The sequence below is a fragment of the Mustela putorius genome, unplaced genomic scaffold, assembly GCF_011764305.1.
Source record: "Mustela putorius furo isolate JIRA1106 unplaced genomic scaffold, ASM1176430v1.1 tig00537350_pilon_pilon_pilon, whole genome shotgun sequence".
NCBI lineage: Eukaryota > Metazoa > Chordata > Mammalia > Carnivora > Mustelidae > Mustela > Mustela putorius.
Window position 1 is genome coordinate 10,018,143 of NW_025422471.1, and position 24,626 is coordinate 10,042,768.

At 33.2% G+C, this 24,626-nt stretch overlaps 1 protein-coding gene across 7 annotated transcripts in view; it reads left to right on the forward strand.

The window, feature by feature from the left end:
- FAM172A (family with sequence similarity 172 member A) overlaps positions 1-24,626 on the forward strand; it is a 426,343-nt gene that overhangs the window by 234,289 nt on the left and 167,428 nt on the right. The window contains exon 9 of one of the 7 annotated variants that reach the window (XM_045074535.1): positions 18,328-18,389. The exons of the other annotated variants lie outside the window; for them this stretch is intronic. Coding sequence (XP_044930470.1) covers positions 18,328-18,345 — 18 coding nt within the window. The 3' untranslated portion in view covers positions 18,346-18,389. The remainder of the gene's footprint in view (positions 1-18,327; positions 18,390-24,626) is intronic. 7 annotated transcript variants of the gene reach the window in all.

Genomic DNA, 24,626 nt, shown 5'->3' on the forward strand with positions numbered 1-24,626 from the left:
TCTGTTTTAATTCCCAAACTCTTTACAGGCTTGTCCTCCCCACTCACTTTTAATTGATATCATTACTTAAATTACTTTAAGAAAGGTAAAAACAAAATATTGTGAGTAAACAGTAATATTTAGAAGAGTGTATTTATTTCTTTTATTGTGACAGAGCTTTTCAGTGCTAACCAGAAAGCTTTTTGCCTATTCCTTATTCACATATTACTTCTTAATTTCTATAGTGTAGAGCATTTTCATAGATTTGATGATACTTATGTTTCCTGTGTTATATGTACAACTATTGAAGCATGTGTTATTTGTAAACTGTTTAAAATTTCAAGAAACCTTTTGAATATTGGAGACTCTTTTGTTTAACTTTTATCTCCACAAGTCAGTACTTGATACTTGATCAGAGTTCATATAATTTGTATTTAAACCATTAGAAGGTTTCCATTAATCTGCTAAGTGGAGTTCATTGTTTGGCGTAAAAATCTTTGCATTTCAAAGTAACCTGATTCTTGGAGTGAAGGTTGTGTACATTATAGAAAAAATTATAAAGATTTAACAATTTTGTCTGTATCATATGCAATGTTACAGGTGCCACACCTTTTGCCAGTATGAGTGGCTAATGGGATATAATCAATACAAAAAATGCACTGATGAAAAATTTATGCCTCCATGTCCATAAACCTTCTGTTACAGGGAAGTAACAGTGCTATAATAAAGTGACAAATTTGATAAAAGTGCATTTGGCAATTTTAAATCCAAATAACATGGACATTAAAAACAGGACCAGCGTTGTTGTCTAACTTCTGTTTGAAAACTTTGGTGTGCATTTCTCTTTGCTGTGGAAATTAAATATATTTTCATGGCCTTTTCAACCTCCCCATACCTTCTTGCTCACCCACATGATTTAGATATAAAACTGGTCATGACACCTGAGAATATCTTAGCTGACCTAACTTCACAAATGCTTATGTACTCTTAAGATCGATAAATAAGTAAATCTTCTATTAAATGGATTTCACTTTTTTAGAAATTAGTCTCAAGTACTTTTAATTCTGCTGCATTTATTTATTTTAATATATAATAGATATTTTAAGATAGCTCTTTAACAGACTAGTTGTGAATGTTGTCTTTCAGTTCTTTTAACCCCTACAAATATAGATCTATACACACACACATAACATATATATGTACCTTACATTTTCTTTGTAAGCCATAAATTACTTAAAACTTGAAATTTCATTGGCTTTGTAGAGTAACTTAAAATGTGTCTGAAAGCCTGCAGGACTACCCATATTCCAGATTACTATAAAACATAAATTCCCCCACCCCCACCCCTTTTTTTTTTACTCTAAGACAGTTCATAAATGCCTTTTGTGCCTCAGATTTGGAATTTAAGTGAATATTGGATAGTTTTTTAAATGAACTTAAGATGACAGAGTAACAGATGACCAGTATGTCAGTCCTATTTTGCCTGTCCTTCTTGTCACACACTGGTGGATATTTCTCTACTTTTGTTCCACTTTAATATAAAGCACACAGATGTTTCAGAACAAGACTTGACTTCTGACCTTGAGGCTATTAGGGTCAGGGTCCTCAGGGCCTGTGAAATTATCACAAGCTGAGCTAAAGTTTTTCTCCATCACAGGAAGTAACCAGTAAGTAAGAAGTTAAAAAGGAGCTTTGTCAGAGAGACAAGATGGTCTCAGTAAGGGTCAGCTTCTGTAGTCTGCTGTCTCTGCAGGAGGTGCATGCATGGGAGGAGGAATATAATATAACCACTGGCACATCACATATCTGTCAGGCAACACCAGGACTGAGAAGTCTATTTAATGTAATGTACCTTGTTTAGGTTTGAAAATATTAATGGCGATTATCTCAACTTCATAATACTTGCTACTTTTTGTGAAGTAACTTTAATGGGGGTATGTTATTAGGGGCGTACACATGGTGGCAAATGAAGAAAAAGTGGTTCCTGACCTAATACAGATTCCGCTAAGCAAATAACAATAACTAAAACCACTAAGGAGTTTTACATAAATTTTTGACAAAGCTTGATTAATAATATGTTTAAGGCCATTATGTTTCTATTTAATTTCAAAAGGATTTTTAAAAGATAGCACAGTTAAAGAAACAACAAAATCATTGAAATGGTTTTAAACCTTTGCTTTCTCCTGAAAGTTGAATACTGTTCTTTCCTATTCTCCCTGATATTCTTTGGGGAAAAGTAACAGTGTTTAAAATGTTGGCAAATATTTATTCTCTCAGGATTTTTTAACATGAGTATAATGCTTAAAATTGTTTTACATGGATTCAAAATTTTAATGTTAACTTTACAAGAAAGTGAATTGTGGACATCTTAAATTATCTTTTAGAATTTTGTCACAATAGTACATTGTACCATCAGGCATTAAATCCTTTCAGTCAAGTTTGACTGTTTTTGAATTATCATAAAATTTTATTCCTGCTTAAAAGCTCTCTACGTACTCCCTCTTGAAATCTCGCTATCTCTCTTTGTCGCTATCTCTTTCCATCCCCCTTCTTTTTGGGGCAGTCTTAGTTTGTAGTATCATGTTTGAATGCATGGAGTTTGTTTTTCTACCACTCTCATATTCTCATATTATAAAATGTATATTGCCATTTAATTAAATTAAAATTCTGTATAATTGTTTAATATTAAATGTGCTGCTAATAGATATCTAAAAATAAATTACTTTTACATTTAGAGCACAAAATATTTGTGGGACTTTCATATTTTTCTAATTGTTGTTTTTGAAAACTGAGAACATTTATGATTATATCCTATTTTAAATTGTTGAGTTTCTCCTGAAAAATGTATTTATAATAAGAGGTTTATTTTCAAAACCAATGCTCATTTTATGGTAGTAAATCTTGGACCTAAGCTCATAAAAACAGTATACAGTTTACTAAAATAATGAGAAAAGTGATATTAATAATATCCTTTTCACTGCATTTATAATCACCATATGGTAACAACCCAAATTTTTAATGCTCTAAACTTTCTGTGATCCTTGTAAAAATAGCTGTTAAGACAGCTCTAAGTAGCAGTTTCAGCATTCAGTCATTAAAGACAATAGGGAAGACGGAAAGAACTATTTATTTTTATGAATTGATAATGAATTTTAAAAAGTAATGTATCTGTCCAATGTTATCCTTTCTGCATATTGAAATAGATTCAATATAAAAACTTAGTTATTAAAACTTCATTTACAAAGTCTTAAATTTCTGTTTTTAGAAATTCTCATATATGAAAGAATAAATAGTCATAACTAAAACACATTTACCAAATTCATTCAGAAAATCGTCTACAAATAATGAAGCTTAGTTTTGCATTATATCAGTTGTCAAATTTAAGCTCATTTTTTAAAATTAACTGTCATTAAAAACAATACATTTTTAAGGTTTTCATCATGTCTTTCACTAGCCACTTTAATGAAGTGATTCCATTGCTTACATTGTTGGTCATTTCAAAGTGCCTTGCTCTTGTCTTTCTAGCTGATACTTTGACAAAATTAAGCAACCTTAAAATTTTCTTATATTTGGAAAGAAGTTAGCTTTCACTTGTCAGTGCCCATTTCCAATCTCAGCTCACCTTACCTTCCATGTTTGCAGTGTTCAGTAAATCAATTTGCATTCAAATTTCTTTCTTTAGCCAAAGTGAGAGTATTGATGCTTTTTTTTATAAAACACATTAAACAATTTCAGTAAATGTATTTCATTAGTTTATTGAATCATCTTAGCTGATATAAAATTATCATTTTTCTTCTGGCTTTTATTTCCTTTTCCATATTATTAGTGATATGTTCACAACCACCACTAAAAACATCACTTAAAATGTGTGAAAACTGCTCCTTTTGAAAGTGTATCTCTACCCACTTTTGATTTTGGTTTTTCCATGCTTGTCAGCACTTGATTGGCACCTCACTTGCATGTGAATTAAGGAATGAAGGGAATGCTATTTCCCTGCCATTGTTCCATGCTGGGCTCCCTAGCCTTCAGGCAACCTAAGCTGACCTTCAGCAGCTGATAGAGGACTAGTTTTTGGACATAACTGTGTGAGGACACTTAAGCTCAGTCTACTCTGGGTCAGTCTTTAAAAAAAAAAAAAAGAAAGAAAGAAAAAAAACGCCTGAAGCATGATTTGTATTTACGCTGAAGAGAAAATAGAATGCGACTAAAAGTATTTGGGTTTACCTTCAGGGACATCAGCTAACTATAACCTTAAAGAAGCGTCAGTTACATTTTGTCTACAAAGAACGAAGTAAATTAGATATTGCTACTAATGTGATCAGTGAGAAAAGCTACTGGGAATCAAGAATTGCGGAGAGGTAAAATAAGCAAGGGATAAGGCAAAGAAAAATTGAGCCATCGTAGTACCAGAATAATTCAGGCCAAAAAGACTTCTTACAGACCTACTTTAAAATGTTGGTAGTAGAACAAAAATAAGTTGCCATTTAAAATGGAATGAATTTCTGATTTGGTTGCCTACATGATACAAACAGCATGCTAATGTATGGGATGGATACAACTTGTGTGGGATGCTCTCTTAATTTTTGAGTTATTTTATAGGAAGATGGTTTAATTTATGTAACTATTTTGTATGCTCCTAAAGAGAAGAATCAGAGGTTATTTTTATCACCCGTATTCACTTTTATTTCATGCCTTGCAAGTAGTATAGATAACTATCTTTTGATTGATTGTTGGTAATACTAGTTTTAGGAGTTAGTTGCAAGAATCCGAGTGAGATCCAGTGAAGGGCTTTACCCACATAGAAGCAGTGAGAGTAAGCACGCATTCTAGTTGTTAAGGAGGAGATTCTACATGGCTTAGTGACATTGAATCCAGAAAGCTGAATGAGAAGAAAAAGGGTATGGTATATTCTTCCCCATACATACAATATCAAGAAATATATAAAAGGAATCCAAGCACAGCAGATAAATAATAATAAACAATGATTATGCTGATACATAGGTATTTGGGGGAAGTGTTTGCACATACTGCGTGGTTAATAATAAATGAATAAATGAGATATCAAGTCAGGGTTTTAAAAAAGAAAAGGAGAGAGTTATACATACAGATGAGATTTGTTAGTAAACTTCACAGGAGTTACCTGTGTATTGGAGTTTGATTTTTTTTAACTTTTACTCAAATGATTTTTTTTTAAAGATTTTTATTTATTTATTTATTTGATAGACAGAGATCACAAGTAGGCAGAAGGCAGGCAGAGAGAGAGGGGGAAGCAGGCTCCCCGCTGAGCAGAGAGCCCGATGTGGGGCTTGATCCCAGGACCCTGAGATCACGACCCGAGCCGAAGGCAGAGGCTTAAACCACTGAGCCACCCAAGCACCCCTCAAATGATTTTTAATAAGCATTAAGAGGACCACTGTTTGAAGGAATGACTCCATTTCTTCATTTTTATGTTAACTGTATTCCTTTTGTCCCATATCTAACCACCCAACACTTTGTCATTTTCCTCTGAAATATTGATCATGTCCTCTCTTCTCTCTGCCCACTGTTAATTTAATCATTTTACAACTATATCATTGTACTCTTCTACCCGTTTCCTACTGACTCTCTTTACTCTTTATTTCACACTATATAGCACACCGTAGATAATATTATTTAAAAACCCCTTTTACCAGGCTATTCCTGAATCACATTGGCTCCAGTTATCTGCTGAATTTTGTCTCCTCTCTGTAACTGTAAGACCCTCTGTATAATGTGATCATTTCTTTCCAACTATATTTTTCCCAGTGGAAGCTTTGAATTCTAGTCTGATTTCCTTACTTCTGTTGCCCCATCTCAACTATCATCCATTCCTGCCCTCCAAGCCCAGTGTAGTAGAAGAACACAAAACTCAGAAGATGACCTGGGTTTGAATCCTAGTTCTGATACCTAAAAATTATGATGATTTGTGTCCTCATCTAAAAGTACCCACCTCACAACAAAGTTTGAAGATTAAATTAGAAAATTCCTGGTTTTGAGGAATTTAATCAGTTAAATATGAGTCCAGATGTCCACAGGAGGTGCTCATTTTCATTTTTGCCATTGCCATTTCCCCCTTCCAAGTGAAAGAATTTCCCTCCTTACTAGATTTTTCACAAAGTATTCTCACTTAACTCCCCATTTTTCTGTAGTATTTTTATGTTTCACAAAGGAAAACAAGTTTTGTTTTACTAATTAGTTTTGTTTTTGTCTTTTTATCTCTGAATCTTATCTTGCCCAAGTTATCTGGACTCTTGTTCTACCACCCCTCCCCAAGTTTGGAAGCAATATATACTCCAATAACATGAGGAGGCTTAAATATCTGCAAGGTCAATTGATCTGTATAGAGAGTTTGAGCACTAACAGTAACCTTTTTACTAATTAAACTTAATAATTCTTTGTGCCTTCCGTGGAATATTGACTAATTTGGGAATTCTGCCTAATCAATTCTTTCACATCAGACAGTAATACCTACCCTTTCTGTTCCTGGTGTTAGTCTCTCGTAGTTGTCTTTCTACCAGTGTCATCATCCCTTCTGCTGACTGAAGATTGCTTCTCTCTGAATCCCTCTTCAAAGTATAGTCTTCTCAGTCAAAGAAGAAAATTATTAAAGTAAATTATAACTATATCCTCATAATTTTATATAGCAATGTATGCAAATAGTCTAGGAAACTTTACATTTCATCCCCATTTAGGAGTTTAATATACTTTCTTTCTTTTTTTTTTTTTGTAAAAGATTTTATTTATTTATGTGACAGAGAGAGATCACAGTAGACAGAGAGGCAGGCAGAGAGAGAAAGAGGGAAGCAGGCTCCCCGCCGAGCAGGGAGCCCGATGCGGGACTCGATCCCAGGACCCTGAGATCATGACCTGAGCCGAAGGCAGCAGCTTAACCCACTGAGCCACCCAGGTGCCCTAATATACTCTTTCTTTAATAATTAGCTTACCTTTGCTTATTTCCTTTATTTACTTTAAAAATTTTTTTGAGGTTAATTATTGAGATATAATTGAGATATAAATAAGATTTTTTAGATTTTTTTCTCTTATTGAGATATAAATAAGATTTTTTAAAGCTTTCTTGAGATCTAATTCACATGCCATAGAATTCATCTTTTAAACTGTCCAATTCAGTGGTTTTTAGTAAGTTCACAGAGTTGTACAACCATCACCACCATCTAATTTTAGAATATTTTCATCATCACAAAAGAAACTCAATACCTATTAGCCATCACTCCCCATATTTACAATCCTACCAGCAATGTAGAAGAGTTCCAGTGTCTCTACTGGAGACACTGTTGTTGTTGTTGTTTGTCTTTTTTATTTCTGCTATTCCAGTGGGGGTGAACTGGCATCTCATTATGGTTTTTATTTGCATTTCTCCAGTGACAAATGATTTTGAACACCTTTTCATGTGCTTATTGGCCATTTATGTATTTTCTTTGGAAAAATATCTTCTAAAATTTTTGTCTGTTTTTTTGTGTTGTCATTATATTGTTGAGTTCTAAGAAATCTCTGTATATTCTGATACAAATCCCTTATCAGGTACATGATTTGCAAATATTTTCTCCCATTCTGTGGGGTAGCTTTGCACTTTCTTGATGATATCCTTTGAAGTACAGAACTTTTTTATTTTGATGAAGTTAAATTCGTCTAGTTTGTATTTTTGTTACTTGAGTTAGTTTTTGTACCTTGTGTGAAGTGTGGCTCAACATAATTCTTTAAGTGGGGATACTCAGTTGTCTCAGCACTATTTGCTGAAAAGACTATTCTTTCCCCCTTTGGCTTTTCTTCTCATCTTTGACCATAAATACATAAGGGGTTGCTTCTGGATTCTCAGTTTTATTTCAGTGACGTATGTGTCTCTCCTTAAACGAGTACCATACCATCTTGATTATTGTAGCTTTGTGTAGTAAGTATTAAACTTGGGAAGTGTGCACTCTCCAACTTTTTTGTTCTTTTTGAAGATAGTTTTGGCTATTCTAGGTCTCTTGCATTTCCATATGAATTTTAAGATCAATTTGGAGAGTATGGCCATATTAATAATGTCTTCCATTCCATGGACATAGACTTTCTTTCCATTTATTTAGATCTTTTTTCAGAAATGTTTTATTGTTTTCCATGTACAAGGCTTACACTTCTTTTGTTAAATTTATTGCTCAGTATTTTACTCTTTTTATGCTAAAGTAAGTGAAATTATTTCTTAATTTCATTTTCAGATTGTTCACTGTTAGTGTAAAAATACAATTTTTATGTGTTGGACATATATTCTATAAGTTTGCTGCACTCATTCATGTTCTGATTTGTGTGCATGTATTAATTTCTTAGAATTTTCTATGTTCAAGATCATGTGATCTTGAATAAAACTAATTTTACTTCTTTTCTGATCAAGATGCTTTGCTTTTCTTCTCTCTCCTTTCCCTCCTTCCCCAACTGATCTGTCCAGTATAATGATGAATAGCTACAGTAGCTACAGTAAACATCCTTTTGTTCCTGGTCTTAAGGGGAAAGCATTCATTGTTTCACCACAAGCACCATTAAGTATGATGTTACTTGTGATTGTTTTCATTCTTGTTAGATCATTTCCACTAAGGACCTTGTGTGCTTCTTAATGCTTATATCCCTCATTCACACCAAGATCACGTTGCTCAAAAGTCTGACATGGAGAAAAATTTCACTAATCTTTAATAAGAATCTTCTTGTAGAAAAAAGACCATATTACTCCATTAGAATTACCTTTGGAAAAGGCTTTTTCAGTATCCACATAAATGGGCTGCATCCAGGTCTTATTGCCCTACGACTGTGCAGCTGCAAAATTGGGCACTCTATCTGTTGACTCAACAGACTTCGTGGAAACCAGTGGTAAATTAGCACAATAATATGTTAAGGAGAACCCAGAGAAATTGAAATATTAATTTGTTAGATACAAATCTTTCTACAAGAAATACTTCCTTTTCATTGGTTTTATAAAATACCTTAATGAGAGATTTTGCATTTTACTGTAAGTATAAGAGCATGATTGACTATTTTAGACCTTTTTATTATGGGAATTGGAGAAAAAACACATTTCAGTTAATAAAGAGGCTATTTTTACTATACTTACAGCATTATGATAATCACTCAATATAAGCATTTCCCCAAATAGGATTCCCAACTACCGTGACACCTCTGATTTGACACCACAAGTTGAAAAGGGCTCTTAGAGGACAAAAATTTTATAAGCAAAATCATTTAACTTCTGTTTTAGAAGTTAGACTTCAATCCTCCTTAAATAAGCGAAGCCAGGTGGACTCAGACTCAAAGCATACTAGGTCCATGTTGGGATACAGCTTGAGAGAACAAAGGTAGAAGCCAGATGTGGGCAGAGGTCTCATTACTTAGAGTTTAGAATGGGTTCAGGAAGAGCTAATTTAGCTGGAGAGATTGACTTTGGAGGGAATAGCAGGTGAACCATTACTAGGAAAGCCTCAGTAGAGCATGGTGAATTTAGGCTTAAATTAAGAGGTATAATCTGGTTTCAGGGAACAGAAAATCAAGGCATTGGGTGATAAATGAGTAAATAAAATGTAGTCACTGGTTCTACGAGTACCTCTTCTCTCCCCACCATACCGTGCATCACTGCATTACAGGGAAAGGGAAAAAAAGAACAGGATCCAACACTGGGAAAGGGATAAACAAAACAAGATTTAAGGCTTCAAGCACTGGCTAGGAGTTTAGAAATGGAATCCTTTCCTGAGAAAGAAAGAGGTTATAGCAGTAGGCAAAAACATCAAAAGGATTATAAAATGATGAATCAAGGCTGAAGTCCAATTTATGTGGCTTAGGTCAGAATGGGATATAGTAGAATACTGCATTTAAGGTTATTTAGTTACTCAAGGCTTATCCTTGGTGTACTGGTTACCAGGTTTCTATGGCAATAAAGGGGATGAGGTCGGAAGAGCTATCATTTTTTCCTGTTCTCATGGCTCTGAAATGATCACACTATGGGTGTAAAACCTTTTGTGCCCAGAGAAACAAAGTGATATTCTTCTAAGCTGCTGTGTTCTTAACTTTTAGAGTTGGAGACTTTTAACCCCTATACTTATGTCAGTTTTCTCTCTTCTGATATTTTTTGTTATTGGTTTTCAGCACCTTTTCAGTGAATAAATTTAGATCACAGTAAAGGCACCTGGATCTCATAAGTTTGACTTTATAGAAATTATTTCTTGGGTTTGAATATTTTGCCCTCCAAACAATAAATGGTTTAGAAAACTTTTAAAGATACTAATTCTTTTTTTTTTTTTTCATTTGAACATCCCACTCGGGGAGAAATACTGGGAAAACAGCTTAAAGCACATGATACCTGGCTGCAAGAAGGTGATGACATACTAAATAGGAAGCACATTTAAACAGAGTGATAGATAGCAAGATGCTTGTGAAGTGGGGTTGTAGCCAAGATGGTTACTGCCCCAAAATGAAAATCCACAACATAAATTTGGCTTGGTTAAGTATTGGGAAGGATTGTTTCTGTTAATAAATTGATAGGATCTTTTTATCAGAAAATAAAAACTCAGTAATGATGTTTTACCCTCATCTCCTATAAACCCAGAGTTATGGTTAGTTTTTTATTTTATTAATTATTCTCATCCTTGGTCATGTATTGAGTGTCTTAATTCATAAGTATATTTTGCTTTAAGTCATCTCAGAGTCCTTTTCTTAATTGGCAGAGAATAAATAACAAATTCATTATTTTCTGTGATTCCTATTTCTGTGGTTCCTATTGTGCTGCTAGCCTGGCTGGGCCTATAATAAGTATATACTCAATAAATAGGTTTTGATCCTATATTTATATAGAGATAAGTTATCAGAAGTAGATCTCAGATGGTGCTTCCTTGAGTCAGATGAAGAAAAGTAAGGTGTGGGCATTCATATTGAGCCACAAGATAGTGCAAAGCAGGGTGGACGAGAGAACAAAGTTCATTATTTAAGATGTGAAACAGGGACATTTAGAATCAGTATGCTTGAGTGTGTAGGAGGTATTGTCTGAGACCCCCAAATTTTGGACACTTAGAAGGGCCTTAATGGAAATTGGTCAGTGAATGAAGAAAAACAGCTAAGAAGATATTGAAATCTCTACTCAAGGGAAGTAGCCAGACCTAAACCTAACCCCAAAACTAGTTCTGTTTTCTCTGATTAAATTGAGCAAGTTAAATCTTATATACTCTAGGAAAAAAAAAAATTGCCTATTTAAATATGTATTAGTGTATTCAGATTTCTTTAGTTTTCAAAACCTTATTTGAATTTTTCCCATAAAGAAGTTTATTAAAGAGTATGAGAATACAACAAAATTTTCTATTTAATATTTCAATGACAATTTTATAATTGAGTCAAATGATTAAAAAGTTCCAATTTCTAATGTATCTAGTTTATGCCTAATATTCTTAACATCTAATATCTGACATCTACCTTCTAACATCTTATCTCCAAATTTCTGTACTACAGTTATCAGACATCAGTATTAAAAGAAAAACTCAGCATTTATCTTTCTGAAAGAGAGGCACTGGTCAGAAAGATAAAGCACCTCAGCTTTCTCTTACAGTAAATTCCCTATCTTGACTTCTTTCCAGTTATAAGACATCAAGGGATGCTGTATAATTATAAATGTTGATTTTCAAAAATTTCTAGTATCCTGTCAGCTAACAACAAAGAAATCTTGACTTTCTCAATAAAGTGGTGCCCTATGAACAATTGTCATAAAATGATATGAGATCACTAGCCCCTATACATTGCCTTTGTTGTATTACTGCTCAGTTTACCTCAGAAAACATTCCTATTTCCCATGTCATTAATAATGTAATAATACTTTTTATCATATCATTTTTACACACTGAGCCTTAAATTTTCAGTTTTGCATTTTTAGAATATCTAAATATTAGACATTTTTGTTTACAGTATATCCATATATTAAATGTGTAGTCATATATTAACTATCTTTAGTATATTATAAACCTTCACATCTGGTAACACTTGCATTTCCTCTAAGATTTTAGAAGAGATTTTCAAGTAAAATAGATGCCTTCAAATCTGATGGCTGTATTAGTGCCCTTTCTCACTCTCCTGGAGCCCTGTCATTGCTATTATAATGGAATCTATATAATGTGTCAGCCAGCCATGGGAACCCAAGACATGATTGGGTCAGGAACAGTTCTAAGCAATTCATAGCAGTGTCTTTTTAAATGGACATTTTAAATAGAACTGGCATTTGTGAGTGTCTTACACATCAGAAAGTAACAACAGCATCTTAATGTTCATCATGAGCTTCACTAATACTTGTAATGATACTTAGTGTGCACCACTGTCCTTACCATATACTTTATATAAATAAATTTTATCTCACTTAATCCTTATAAATCTCTGTGAGCTTCGTACTGTTATCCCCATTTTACAGATGAGAAGCATTTAAGTGTATCTTTTCTCCCTTTGAAGGCAGACCTCTCATTTTGTTACCCTGGGTTTTAGTGTGTTTATTCTCTCATCAAGTACCTATGCCCGTATAAATGGTGTAATATACTGATGATGGTGACTCTTATCTCTAAAACAACCTCCTGGTTTTTCCGTATATTTTAGGATTCCAGTCTACATTTCTCTGTTGAAGTATATGATGATTTAGTTTTTATTCTCTGTCCTATTTACTGCTTATTCTTTCTGTGCGTTCCATGCAGACTTTCAATTTTAATCAATTCTTAATTACCCAAACTAATGAAGTAGAAAGAAGGTGTGGAAAATTTAAAATAACAGCAGTCCTCAAATCATTTATGTTTAAATTTTGAGAATGTTTTGATGTGGCGCTCTGGAAATTCAGTGTAAGCTGAAAAATTGAAAACAGTTTATGAAGATCTGAAAAGCAGATGAATTTCCTTGGCCAAGCCCTTGGTTGGCTCTTCTTTGCAGCTCATTCCATGCTTGGAAATAGACAGCTGTCTTCTAATACCAGCAAAATAGACTTGACCTTTCAAGTCTTACTGGAAAAATCTTGCTATCAGTGTTTGCTCCTTTGCCGTATCCATATCTGTAAGTTACACCTGGAAGTAATAGCTTTATAACACAGCAGCTACCAAGTAACAGACATTGTTTTAAGACATGCTTTGTATATATTAACACATACAATCCTTAAAACAACCCTATTATATAGGTATTAATATTATTCTCAGTTACATATGAGGACACTGAGGTACCAACATTTTAAGTACTAAGATCACACAACCAGTAAGTGATAGAGCCAGAATTTATACTTAAGTTTTCTGGCTCCAAAGCCCATTCTTAAAACCATTATGCAAACTGCCCCTCAGAAGAGAGCACTAGTTTAGGATGCTACTGAATGTGGTTATTAATATTGTTTTAGCAAGGTGTTTTATAACTTAAGTTTAACTCTTTTAGGTGGGTATATTAACCCTGTTGTACAGATGAAAGTCAGGTTGAGGAACTTGTCCAAGTTTGCACAAGAAGGATTAGATCCAGAATTGAAATCCAATTTAAAATCGAAAGCCAATGTGAGAATTAATGAATTTACCAAAGAAACAGTCTTCCCTCTGACGGATTTTTTTTAAAAACTGCGTGAGATAAATTTATTTTAAAATTGGGCATTTTTTAGGGGTACCTGGGTGGCAAATTCAATTAAATGTCGGGCTCTGAGGTCATGATCTCGGGGTCATAAGATCAAGTCCTGTGTCTGGCTCTATGGTCAGCACAGAATCTGCTTAAGTTTCTCTCTCCTTCTCCCTGTTCCCCTACCCCACCCCCAGGACTCGCTTATGCACCTGCACTCTTGTCCTGTCTCTAAAATGAATAAATCTTTAAAATAGGACATTTTTAATTAATGAGGGAACCTTCCGTTCAAAAAAATTCTATACTTACATTTGTAAAGTACAAAATTATTTAGTAGACTGAATATCATACTTTTTAAGCTGAGAATATGCTTTTAAAAGCAAAAAATCACGTATTGTGCAGATTTAGATCAGGAAGGATAGAATTTCATTATTCGTTGCCTATCATAATGTCAACACCATCAAATATTAGTTGATAGTATTCTAAAATTGTTTTTCTTTTTTTCCTGCATAGTGGAGAAAATGTAGCAATTTAAATATTGTAAGAAAAAGTTAAATCATAGTTGCTTTATCCTTTGAATTTTACTTACTGTAAATTGGAGTTTACATTTCACTATGAATACCAGACGACTCAAAATTCTTACATTCAAAATTAAAATTGGAACAAGGAAACATTTGAGTCCCTATAATTAACCTGCTACTTCATGCCTTTCTGATTTATTATAAAGCACTGCATTTGATATCTAATACTTGAAAAACTAAAAAGGGGTGTTATGGTGCTTTGATTTATATCTCCTTGCTTGCTCCATATAAATACTAAAGTTTTCATAAAGCTTTAAGTAAAGAGGATAAAATAAATGAATGACATATTTACATATGCCTTAGGAAAAAAATCTTATTAACACTAAATGGAAACGTAAAATCTTACCAATATAGAAAGCACTGGAGCTGTGAAAACTAAAAAGTAAGCTATGTTTATCCTGCATAGTCTCATATTTCTCTTCATTGGCTAAATAAATGAGTGTTTTAAGATATCTGGTGCCCTTTAAATAGCTAAATATACAGCTTTACATAGTGAACTTTATATTAGATGTCAGAAATTCATATTTTACATAGGACTTTGCTAAGGAAAGTTCATACTTCAGCAACTAAAGGAAAATCACGTATTTTATTTTTAACATTGGAAGTATTTGCTACACACCTTTTAGAAAATGCATCTGCAGCTCTTTTCATATTTAAAATTCAAAGATAATGTAGTAACAGATATTTACTGGTTTTTATTCTTTTGGTAGTGTCTTTATTATTGTTGCTGACACTATAATTCTTTTTTAAAATATGATTTTGACTTCTTTAAGGTTATGAAGGGCTTTTTTAAAATGTGAATTCCTAAGGGGAAATAGTGGGATTAAAAACAAATGAAAAATGAAGATATTTAGGAAATAATTTTGCACAAGAACTTCCTTGAACACCCGATAATTGAGCATTTTTGATGTAGCCTTATACAGCATCTGACTTGCCTTCAACACCCTTTAACAGGGATAGAGCTTTGTGTACTAACTTTGTGTACTAAGTAGCTCTTGAGCTCATTATGCATTCTAATCAGATTTTAGAGTGGTTTTTAGAGATACAGATTTTAACTTTAAAAGAAAAACTGCTCCTCTATCAGTAGGTTAACCCCCGATAGAGAATAATCTTTGGTGACTGAGAATGATGATTATAATTTTATATCTTGAATTATTTTTTCTACAACATTTTCATTTATTCCCTGTTCAAGAACTACCTGAGACAGTGTCTGCTTTTTTTTAAGGTTTTCATTTCCAGTTCATGAATACAAACATACTGAAAATTTAAGCTTCTGAAACATCAGCAAAATTCAGCTATGCCCAGAAATTTTAAGAAATCAGAATTTTGTTTGCACACTCTCGAAGGTAATGCTGAGTGTTTCTCCCATGATGTTTTCTTCCTCTTTGCTGCACTCTAGATCCCCGAAAGAGTTTTTAACCAGCTATTAAAAATAACCCACTTTAAGAATCTGCAGGAAGTGTGAGGTATTCATCAGTATATATTTACTGTCTGAAGCTGATATAGCTGTAAGGTTTTTTAGATCCAATTGATCTATTGCGCATGTTCCCTCCCTAGGTTGCAGGACGTGCTTCTATTTGCATAAGGCCCTGGGCAAGGTTCTTTCTTGCATTGATTGGCCTGTCCAAGGCAGCCTGATGTGTTCTTCCATTGATCACTTTGTCTTTTCTTGGAAGACAGTGTTACACTGAGTTCATCTCAAACATTCTAGGGAGAAGGTAAAACTTTACTGCAGATGTCTCAATTTTATTCAGATGTTCCTTTGAGTATAGGCCCTTTTTGCAAGGATAAGTAACTCTTTTTTTCTTAACTAATTTGGATGTTTCTGCAGTTTGAGTGCAGTGTAGACTAGATTATATTGAAAAAGCTACGTTAAAGAAAATTGCCAGAGTATATGCCATTTATCTCGTGCTATTTTTGTTTTTAAAACAGTGTATCTCGCTTCTAGCTTAAAACCATTTTCTTTAAAAATGATCTCTTAAACCTAGGCATAAACTAAAACTTACTGGTATTGTGTTAGGTTACCACTTATCTTTACTAGCTGTGTATATTCCTTAGTTTCAGTGAGACATGCATTGCTTTGTGTGTTTAAGAAAATAAGGAGTTTTATTAGTTTCACAATGAAACAGTAGTCCAGAATGACTTACCTATTACTATTCATCATTATTAGTAAGTAATGTAAATGTGAATGGTATGTCAAATATGGAAATTATTAAGCAGCTGCATATCAGTATTAACTATGTAAACTTTATTTCATTATATCATAACTTTTGTGGTAGTGTGTTATTTGGTGGTAATGGAAACCTGAGTTTAAGAATTAAGTCTTCAACCAAATCTATGAGAAGTTGAGCAATGAATGTTTTGCAGTTTAGCCCTCTTTATTGGCTAGTCCTTAAATCAACATTTATATTGTCTGCCAAAGAACATATTTGCCTGCACATCTAATTATCAAGAAAATGCCCATTACCCCCAACCTATTTACTACATCTTTAGTGAGGAACTGGTGAGACGAACGTAGACGAACGTAGGCTTCTGTCAAGATGCAGGGCAATATCCTCCTCCCAGCCAGCGTGCTGTTTCATCAAAGCCTATGTGAATTTATGAGAAGGTTTACTTTTGGCAAAGATTTAGAAATGTGTCATGGCTGAATTTGATTATTGTGCTGTTGGTAATTAAACTCTGCTACGACAATTCCTTAATGGTTTCAGAAAGCATATTTAGTAACACTTTCTACAAATCAGGACATTTTCATATATGCTCTTTTATCTTCATTAAACAGGTCAGTATTTCTGACAATTGTTAAAGTATAGAAAATAAATGTCACAGAAAACCATCGCGCCCATTATTTCACTCCGTGGTGTCACTGTGGCCTCACTTGGTATATCACAGGACACAGAAACCTTATATTTTAATAATTGTTTTGTAAAATTCGATAGGAAAATATAGAGATCACGTTTCTTTTATTTGCATCAGAAATGCTAGAATTCATACTTTAAAATTAAACCTGGAATGAATTCAGTGTTTATTATACAAGGGCAATAACCATGTCAGGTTGTTAGATAATGTCATTTGTTGTTTTAAAGGTGTCTCTAAAAGCTACAGCATTAATGAGATATATACATGAGTTAGATGAAATTTTTTCATCAAGTGGAAATGTCAGTAAACAGTTATTATTAATTTAAATAACATGTGTTAGAAAACAGGGCCATATATTGGAAAAGTTAATCTTGGGGGTGATTGAAGCTTAAATTAAATTAAAATGTGTTAAGTTGTTAATCATTTATATATATATATATTCATATAAATAAGAAAAAACATTCATAGAGTAATGATGTAATTTTTTCTAAAGTTTATTTTTTTTTCTAAAGTTTAAATATAAGTTTGGTAGTTTGAGGAAATTACTTGTGAAAATACCAATGAAAAAGGCTTAAGAAAGTATTGAAATGAAAAACCTCTCTCTAGTTACTTAAAAGCAGCTCTTCAAAACTGAATCCAATCTGTGGAAACATGGATATTACCTTGCAACTTTTGTTCAGTGCATCTCAACTTTGTGCAAGTATAGCTCTCTGAAATGGAATTGTATAGTGTTTGCACATTTTTTTCCAGCTAAAATGAAACATACATCATCTTGCATAATTTACTTGTCTCTGGTGGTTAAATTTGCATATCTGAATGAGTAAGTATATATCTTAAGCTCTTGCTAGATGTAAAATAATCTCATGAGTGGAGGAGAGCTCTTTTACCTCAGAAGTCAGAGGAGTCTATATTTCACAGCAACCCATGATCAAACAAGCTAATTCAGATGCTGGAAAGTGCTTTTGCTTAGCTGTGTGGAAGAACCATTGACTGCATACAACCAACAAGTGTATGGTGTGACAGGAGATGCATTGAAAACCCCTTATAGGACTGAATGACAACCCCAAGCACATGTGACCATGTGCAACTATGAATAGGTATAAATACACACTTCAGCTGGCCAGATTTTTTGCTCTATAATTCAGTCACAATTGCTGTATTTCTCCTCCAAATTTACAGCACATAATTAGCTGCTTGAATGGACCCACACTAGAGAAATAATAATTCAGTATTTGGTGGGGGAGAAAAAGAGCTTGGCCTCTGTGCTATTCTGTCAAGATGTTGTATCATGCCCACTCTTTTTATTACTGCTCAGGTACTACTCAGGACCTGAGACTTAGAAGAGTCCTCCAGCCTTTCCCGTGCAGGGATATCAAGGTCTGAATATGAAATGTGTTCTCTGTGCTCAGTCTCTTTGTAAGACATATCTGAGGAAACTTGGTGGGGGAGGGAATGGGGTGGGCTTTGTTTTCAGGTGCTGGGAAACAGAAAGATGGTGAAATAGCTGGTAAAAAGTTGTCCACTGAAATCCATTACTTTCCCCCTTATCTAATGAAGAAGCAAGAAATTGCTAAAAAGCTTTCAAGCTTAATGGGTTTTCAAATACAGGAATAATTATTTTTAAATCATAGAAGGAAGGATATACTGATTTCAGCCCTCTTCTCATTTTTTCCCTGTGACAAAGATCATATATTTATTGATGATTTCTAGAAGTTACCATATTTCCAGTGTATCATATTGTAAATCTGAGAATTTCTAGTAACACCATGGTAACTTAGTAGTAAAAATTATTAATCAGTAACTATGTATTAAAGTGTATCTCTTCATAAAATCTCAAAAAATAGTTTTTTGTTTGTTTAATGATACACAGTTTGATCTTTCATCTTTAAGGATATACTTGTAAATTTCCTGTGGCTGTCTATGATAGTATTATATATAGCACTCTGGTTGCTTAAAAACTTAAGTTTTAGTTGTAACTACGATTTTTAATTCACATCAGTATACGTAAAAGTTCTAAATTTTTCAAGATACAATTAAATATAAAAATCAGTAAGATATACTCTGTTTTATGCAAAAGTGTTACTTTTCTGAAAATAAAGCAAATAAATAAGAGGTTATATAATTTCTGAGTAAAATAATAGCCTACTGCCTTTCTCTTACTTTTCCTTACTCCTGTCCCAAGATAGTATTTTAGAAATGGTATGTATTGGTTAATAAGCAAGTACTGACCACTGTTGGTAAATATAACAAGCTGTAAATATTTAAAATCTCTCTGTGACTAAAGAAATAATGTCAAAGACTAATATTTGCTTTCTGCTGTATTTGTTCTTTCCAACTTTTAACAATATAAATCATTCCTGAGAGTGTAGTACAGTTTTGCTTTATCATCCTGAAGAAAATATTTTCAGTGTAATGATAGTTGTTGATTAAAAATATGTTATGGTCAATTATTTGATACGTATTTATGATTGTTTAAGTATGTGGAAGCATTTAATAATCTTTGTGGTATCATATGCCTGAAGAGATAGTTACTTGAAGGAATACACATATGTTAAGAAAATACCTTCCTTTGAAATTATTTAATCTCTTATACTCTTTTTCTGCCTCTAAGCACTTTACAAGAGTCTTTTTGTTTATAGGTGTTTAGAACACAGATGCAAAAGAAAATCTGTATTTGAACATTCTTTATGTAGGCTTTAGGAAGTTAAAGCTAAAAGCTCACATTGTGAAAATTTATCTTTTTGGTGTCTGTGTACATATACTTTCAAATTCTTTTATCTGAGATGTTCTAGAGAAGACTCAAATGTAATCATGGTCATGTTAATGCTGGTGATAGAATACATGGATTACAAACCTTTTCCATTTCTTTTAACCTTATAGGAATAATAATAGCTCCTACTCACCATTTCTATCCAGCTGTGTGTAAACCTAGCTTCAGTCTTCATATTTCTAACCCAGCATCGTTCTCATTCAACAGGCATGGACCTGTTTATCTTACCCTTTTCTACAACACAGAAAAGCTGGCCCAGACATTTATTCATATATCCCCCAAATCTACACTTACAGAAATGTTTTGTGTTAAGTCTAAAATATTCTGAATTTTTACCTCTGAGGATGGATGCTTTTCTTAACGGTGTTCCATTATCTCTTATCTTTTAGAAGTCATCCCTCTCTTTTTCTTGGGTCTTTTGGGAAGTGATGTGGTCAGTGGCAGGGTGGGGTTGGAAATCTCCTATCACTTTGTACCTACATTAATAACAAATAATCGCCAAATATGTTATAATGAAATTAAAGATGAAACCACAAATATCCATAAAAACAAAGATTTGTAAAAGAGATAAAAGAACACAACTACTTCCTAGAAGTAATGTTCTTGCCTATTGAAGACTTACAGGAAAGTACTTGATGTTTAGTGCTAATTGCAATAGCATTTTGTTCAACCGTTCAGCAAAGTAAAAAATTGGCCCTCTCCCCTCACAATTATACAACTTTGGTTTTTCACTATCACCTATCTAAGCAGGTACCTATTTTTACTGATTTAGGATAAAATTCCCTTTCCTGCAGAAGTTTTAATGATGTAATGAAATAGGTATTAATACAATTAAATTGAACATATGTCCATCTGCTTAACCCGAGATTTTAACAGCCCTGCCAAAGTTAAGCTTCTAAAAAAACTCAACTGTAGGCATTTTACAGCTTTTTACTAAATTTAAATAGTTGGAAGTGTCAAGTTTCTGCTTTAGCCAGAAGTTATAGTAAAAGTCCTAAATACCTATCAACTTTTAACTATCATTTGGACCTTGTGTTTATGCATACTTAACTATTGAGTTTACACCTTCCTCATTTTAAAGATGTAGCAATTTAAACACCCTCTGGAATCCTTTCATAAAAGACTAATTATGTTCCTTGCTTTTAAAACTGCAAACTGGTAGTATGTGCATTACTGGTTTATGTGGGAAAGTAGTTGACAAATGATTTCCTATATAAATGCATGTTTTAAATAGCCTTGAAATCCTTTTTTTTTTTTGCCTTGTATTTTTATGCAAATAAAATCTGGCAATTGTTTTTTATTAATTTGTTTTTCATTAGTAATTTTGTCATCATATATACCTAGTCCTCTGGCTTTTTCTGTCCTTTCTATTTATCATTTTTATTTGTATGTGTGTTTTCTTATACATTGTTTTTGTTTGTTTGCTTTCATTTATGGGTTCTATATCAAAAATTGCTATTAATAAACTAGTAACCTAGAAAGTATTTTATTGAAGGAGAAGCTAAGTTTACCTTTCTTGTCATCTATATCACTCTGTAGATATCCCATTGCTCTTTAAAAATAACTTCTGAGTTTTCTCATAGATTGTATTGAGAAAGATTATTACTCAGTTCAATTCCATACAGTATGTGTAATTTTTTTATATTTTAATTTTGTGTGTTGCATTTTCTTCTAAAGACAAATGTAGATTTTATCTATTTGTATTTCAAATTTTAGGATCCAGTATTCAGAACATGCACCGTAAAAATTAGACCGTTTTTAAAATCAGTCTTTAATATAGGCTAAGTATGCTAATCTTCGCATACCAGCAAAAAAGAGAAAAAAAATGTTTAAACACTCATTACAGGTTTAATTATAGTTTCGGATGGGTTTTCGGACTCCATTCTGGCCATTCCGCTTTAGCCATTCAGGCCATGCTGCCTGTATTGTGTATTCAGCAGTTCCTATTAGACGTCTTCACAGTGACTGATTCTGCTGGGCTTGCTGACACCCGCTTCATGCATGGCCTGCTGTGCTGGGTGGAATATTTTTTCTGAGCTGCCTGGAACATTAAGGACATCTTGGCCATGTCAGTCTGTGTACAGTGTGTGTATGTGTGTGTGTGTTCATGTGAGTATGCATTCCTGAGCAAATCAGTATTAAATAAATGATTAGGTGGCGTAATTTTATATACATGTAAAAATTTAAAATTTGAATAACAATGGATTTATAATTTATTACTGCATATATTTTTAATAATTTTAGTTCAGTCAACATTACTAAGTTTCCTTTAGCTTTTAGTGTCTGTAATTATTGACACTAGGGGGCACTGCTTATCCTCAGTTGCATCTTTCTTCAGGAAATGAGTAAAAATACTCAGCTGATTTCTGTGCTCCTACTTTAATTAACAATTGAATTTAGAGAACTCTAGGCTATTTAATTCTTTGTTATTTTGGTTTTATTTCTAATGCCTATATGTAGCACTAACAAAGGGGGTGGAGCTATTGATTCTCACAAACAAATACAGTATCCAGTGCCCCATACAGTAACTTTTTTTTCCCCATTGGAAATGTCATTCTTGGCAAAACCAGAAGGGCAAGTTTGCCCAGTGATGAGGTTTAGATCCCTTGCCAGCTGTGCTTCTAGCCAGCAAGTGTGATGAACAGCTTTAGAAATCAAGTGAGAGAAAGCATTCAAGAGTTAGTGTGATTCATTTGGATAAAGGTCAAGAGAAAGATAAGCAAAGCATAAGAATGAAGAGCACAAATAGCAATAATTCGTACCTTTTTTGTTTATAGAATTTCACTGGTCTTATTTGTAATTTTTAAGCACGTACTTAGTTCAAAATTGACCTGCAGTTCTTCTAAAGTATTTTAAAGACTGTATTTAATCTTGTAATTTAGCTGATCACTTAAAAATGAGTAGAGAAAAGTGGATTCATGACTTTTCGTCACTATATTTATAGATTAGAACCATGGCTACTAGTTGATAATCAGATGACAACACAACACAAATGACAACACAAAACTAAACTTTTTCAGTTAGCAATGATCATTTTATATCTTAAAAATTTAAAGGTTTATTCTGTTCATTTTTTAGAATCTTAATGTCTATTCTAAGCCTAAATACTCATGTTCACACTAAGGAACTACCTGTTACCTCTAAGGACATTAGTGAGTTTGTTCTATTTTTAAAATAAAACTCTCCCCCATCCTTCCTTTGCCTGCCCCCCTATCCAAAAGTAGAAAGTAATCAGTGGTCTATAAAATAAAGACAACTATTTTTTTTCTATTCTCCTAATTAATCAGATCTGTGGGAGAACTGGTAAAATTTTTATATTCTTATTCTTTATAGTTGTAGCCAGCCATACATTATATACTAGAAAACATTCAGTTAGATCATGCCCTGGTTTTATTTGCTAAAGATACTGATTTTTAACTGAGTAATTAGAAATTAAGTATTTTTACAGATTTTAAACTTTTGATGGCATACATTTTACATCCAGACCAAAAAGGGACAAAAATATTGCTAGTATAGAGAAGCTTGATCGAAACACCAGTAAAATACCAGAGCATAAACTGATGGGCAGTTTTAAACAAAATTTATAAAATACCGTTGTTTTGTGGGACTCCATATTGGGTTCTATTACATGGGTATTATAACGAGAAATTACTTAAAATTTTTCTCCGAGAAATTGATATGTGCATTATCATGGTTGATTTTTTTTCCTTTCCTAATTTTCCAAGGTGATTTCCTTAATGTTTACTGAACAAGGTATGCTTTTAAATACAATGAGTGACTAGTTTGGTGAGATTTCTGGGGGAAGTAAACTTTCAAGGTTAATATACAGTTCAGAGAGAAATATTATCTGTTAGTTTTCTTACAAGTATTTTTCTTATTATTCCGGTGTAACATAACATAAAAGCATTAGCTAATTTAGCCTCATCTCTCATCTTCAGTAATAGATTTGTCACTTACTAAAAATAGACATCCCCTATTTAGACCTTACCAGTTCGTAAACAAAACACTGATTAGTTAGTATGGGGCAGCTTTTGTTACATTCACCATTTTATAATTTGAAATGTTATTTTCCTAGTACTCCCCATCTACAAGCAATCAGATGCCAGCCCATTTATAATAGGTTTTTCTCCTCCTAGCAGGACGTTGCTTTTGGCTATAAAAAGTTAATTTCAGATCCTGATATACTTGCATTAATTTTTGAGACAGTAGCTGAGTGTAGTACAGCAAAGAATAACATGAACATCACACCACTGTGCTGTAGCTAATCGTTTATTACCTCAAGCCAGAGAAGCAGTGTTAATGTGAAGGCCGCAGTATGTCTATGGAAAAGATGGAAACTGACAAAAAGGTCTTAGAGGTGGCTTCCTAAAGGTCTTGAAAGAGGGGAACAAGAAGAAAGAGAAACAATAGCAACACTATCAGAAGGGGTACATTTCGATACTTACAGTGCTGGACATATTTGGAATTTTTTTAAGATTAAAACAAATTACTATCTTGAATAACAGACCCCATCTTCTCTCCAAACATCTTTGCTTCAGAATGGGAAAGCTCATGGTAATGTTATCTTTTCAGAACCATAAGTGTTCTCTAAAAAACATATGACTGAGATGTTCATCAGCTGGGATGTTTGCTGTGATTCACCAATAAATTTGAATAATTTGACATAATTTCTGACAAAGATGAATGTTTCCACATTCATTTCCATAGTAAGGCAGTATCTACATGAAGGAACCAGTTTGACTGACTTTACCTACCATATTGACCAGAAAAAGAAAAAAACAACAGCCATTTAGTCCACAGAATTAAAGCAGTTTATGTGTACAAACTACCGTGATGGCCTATCA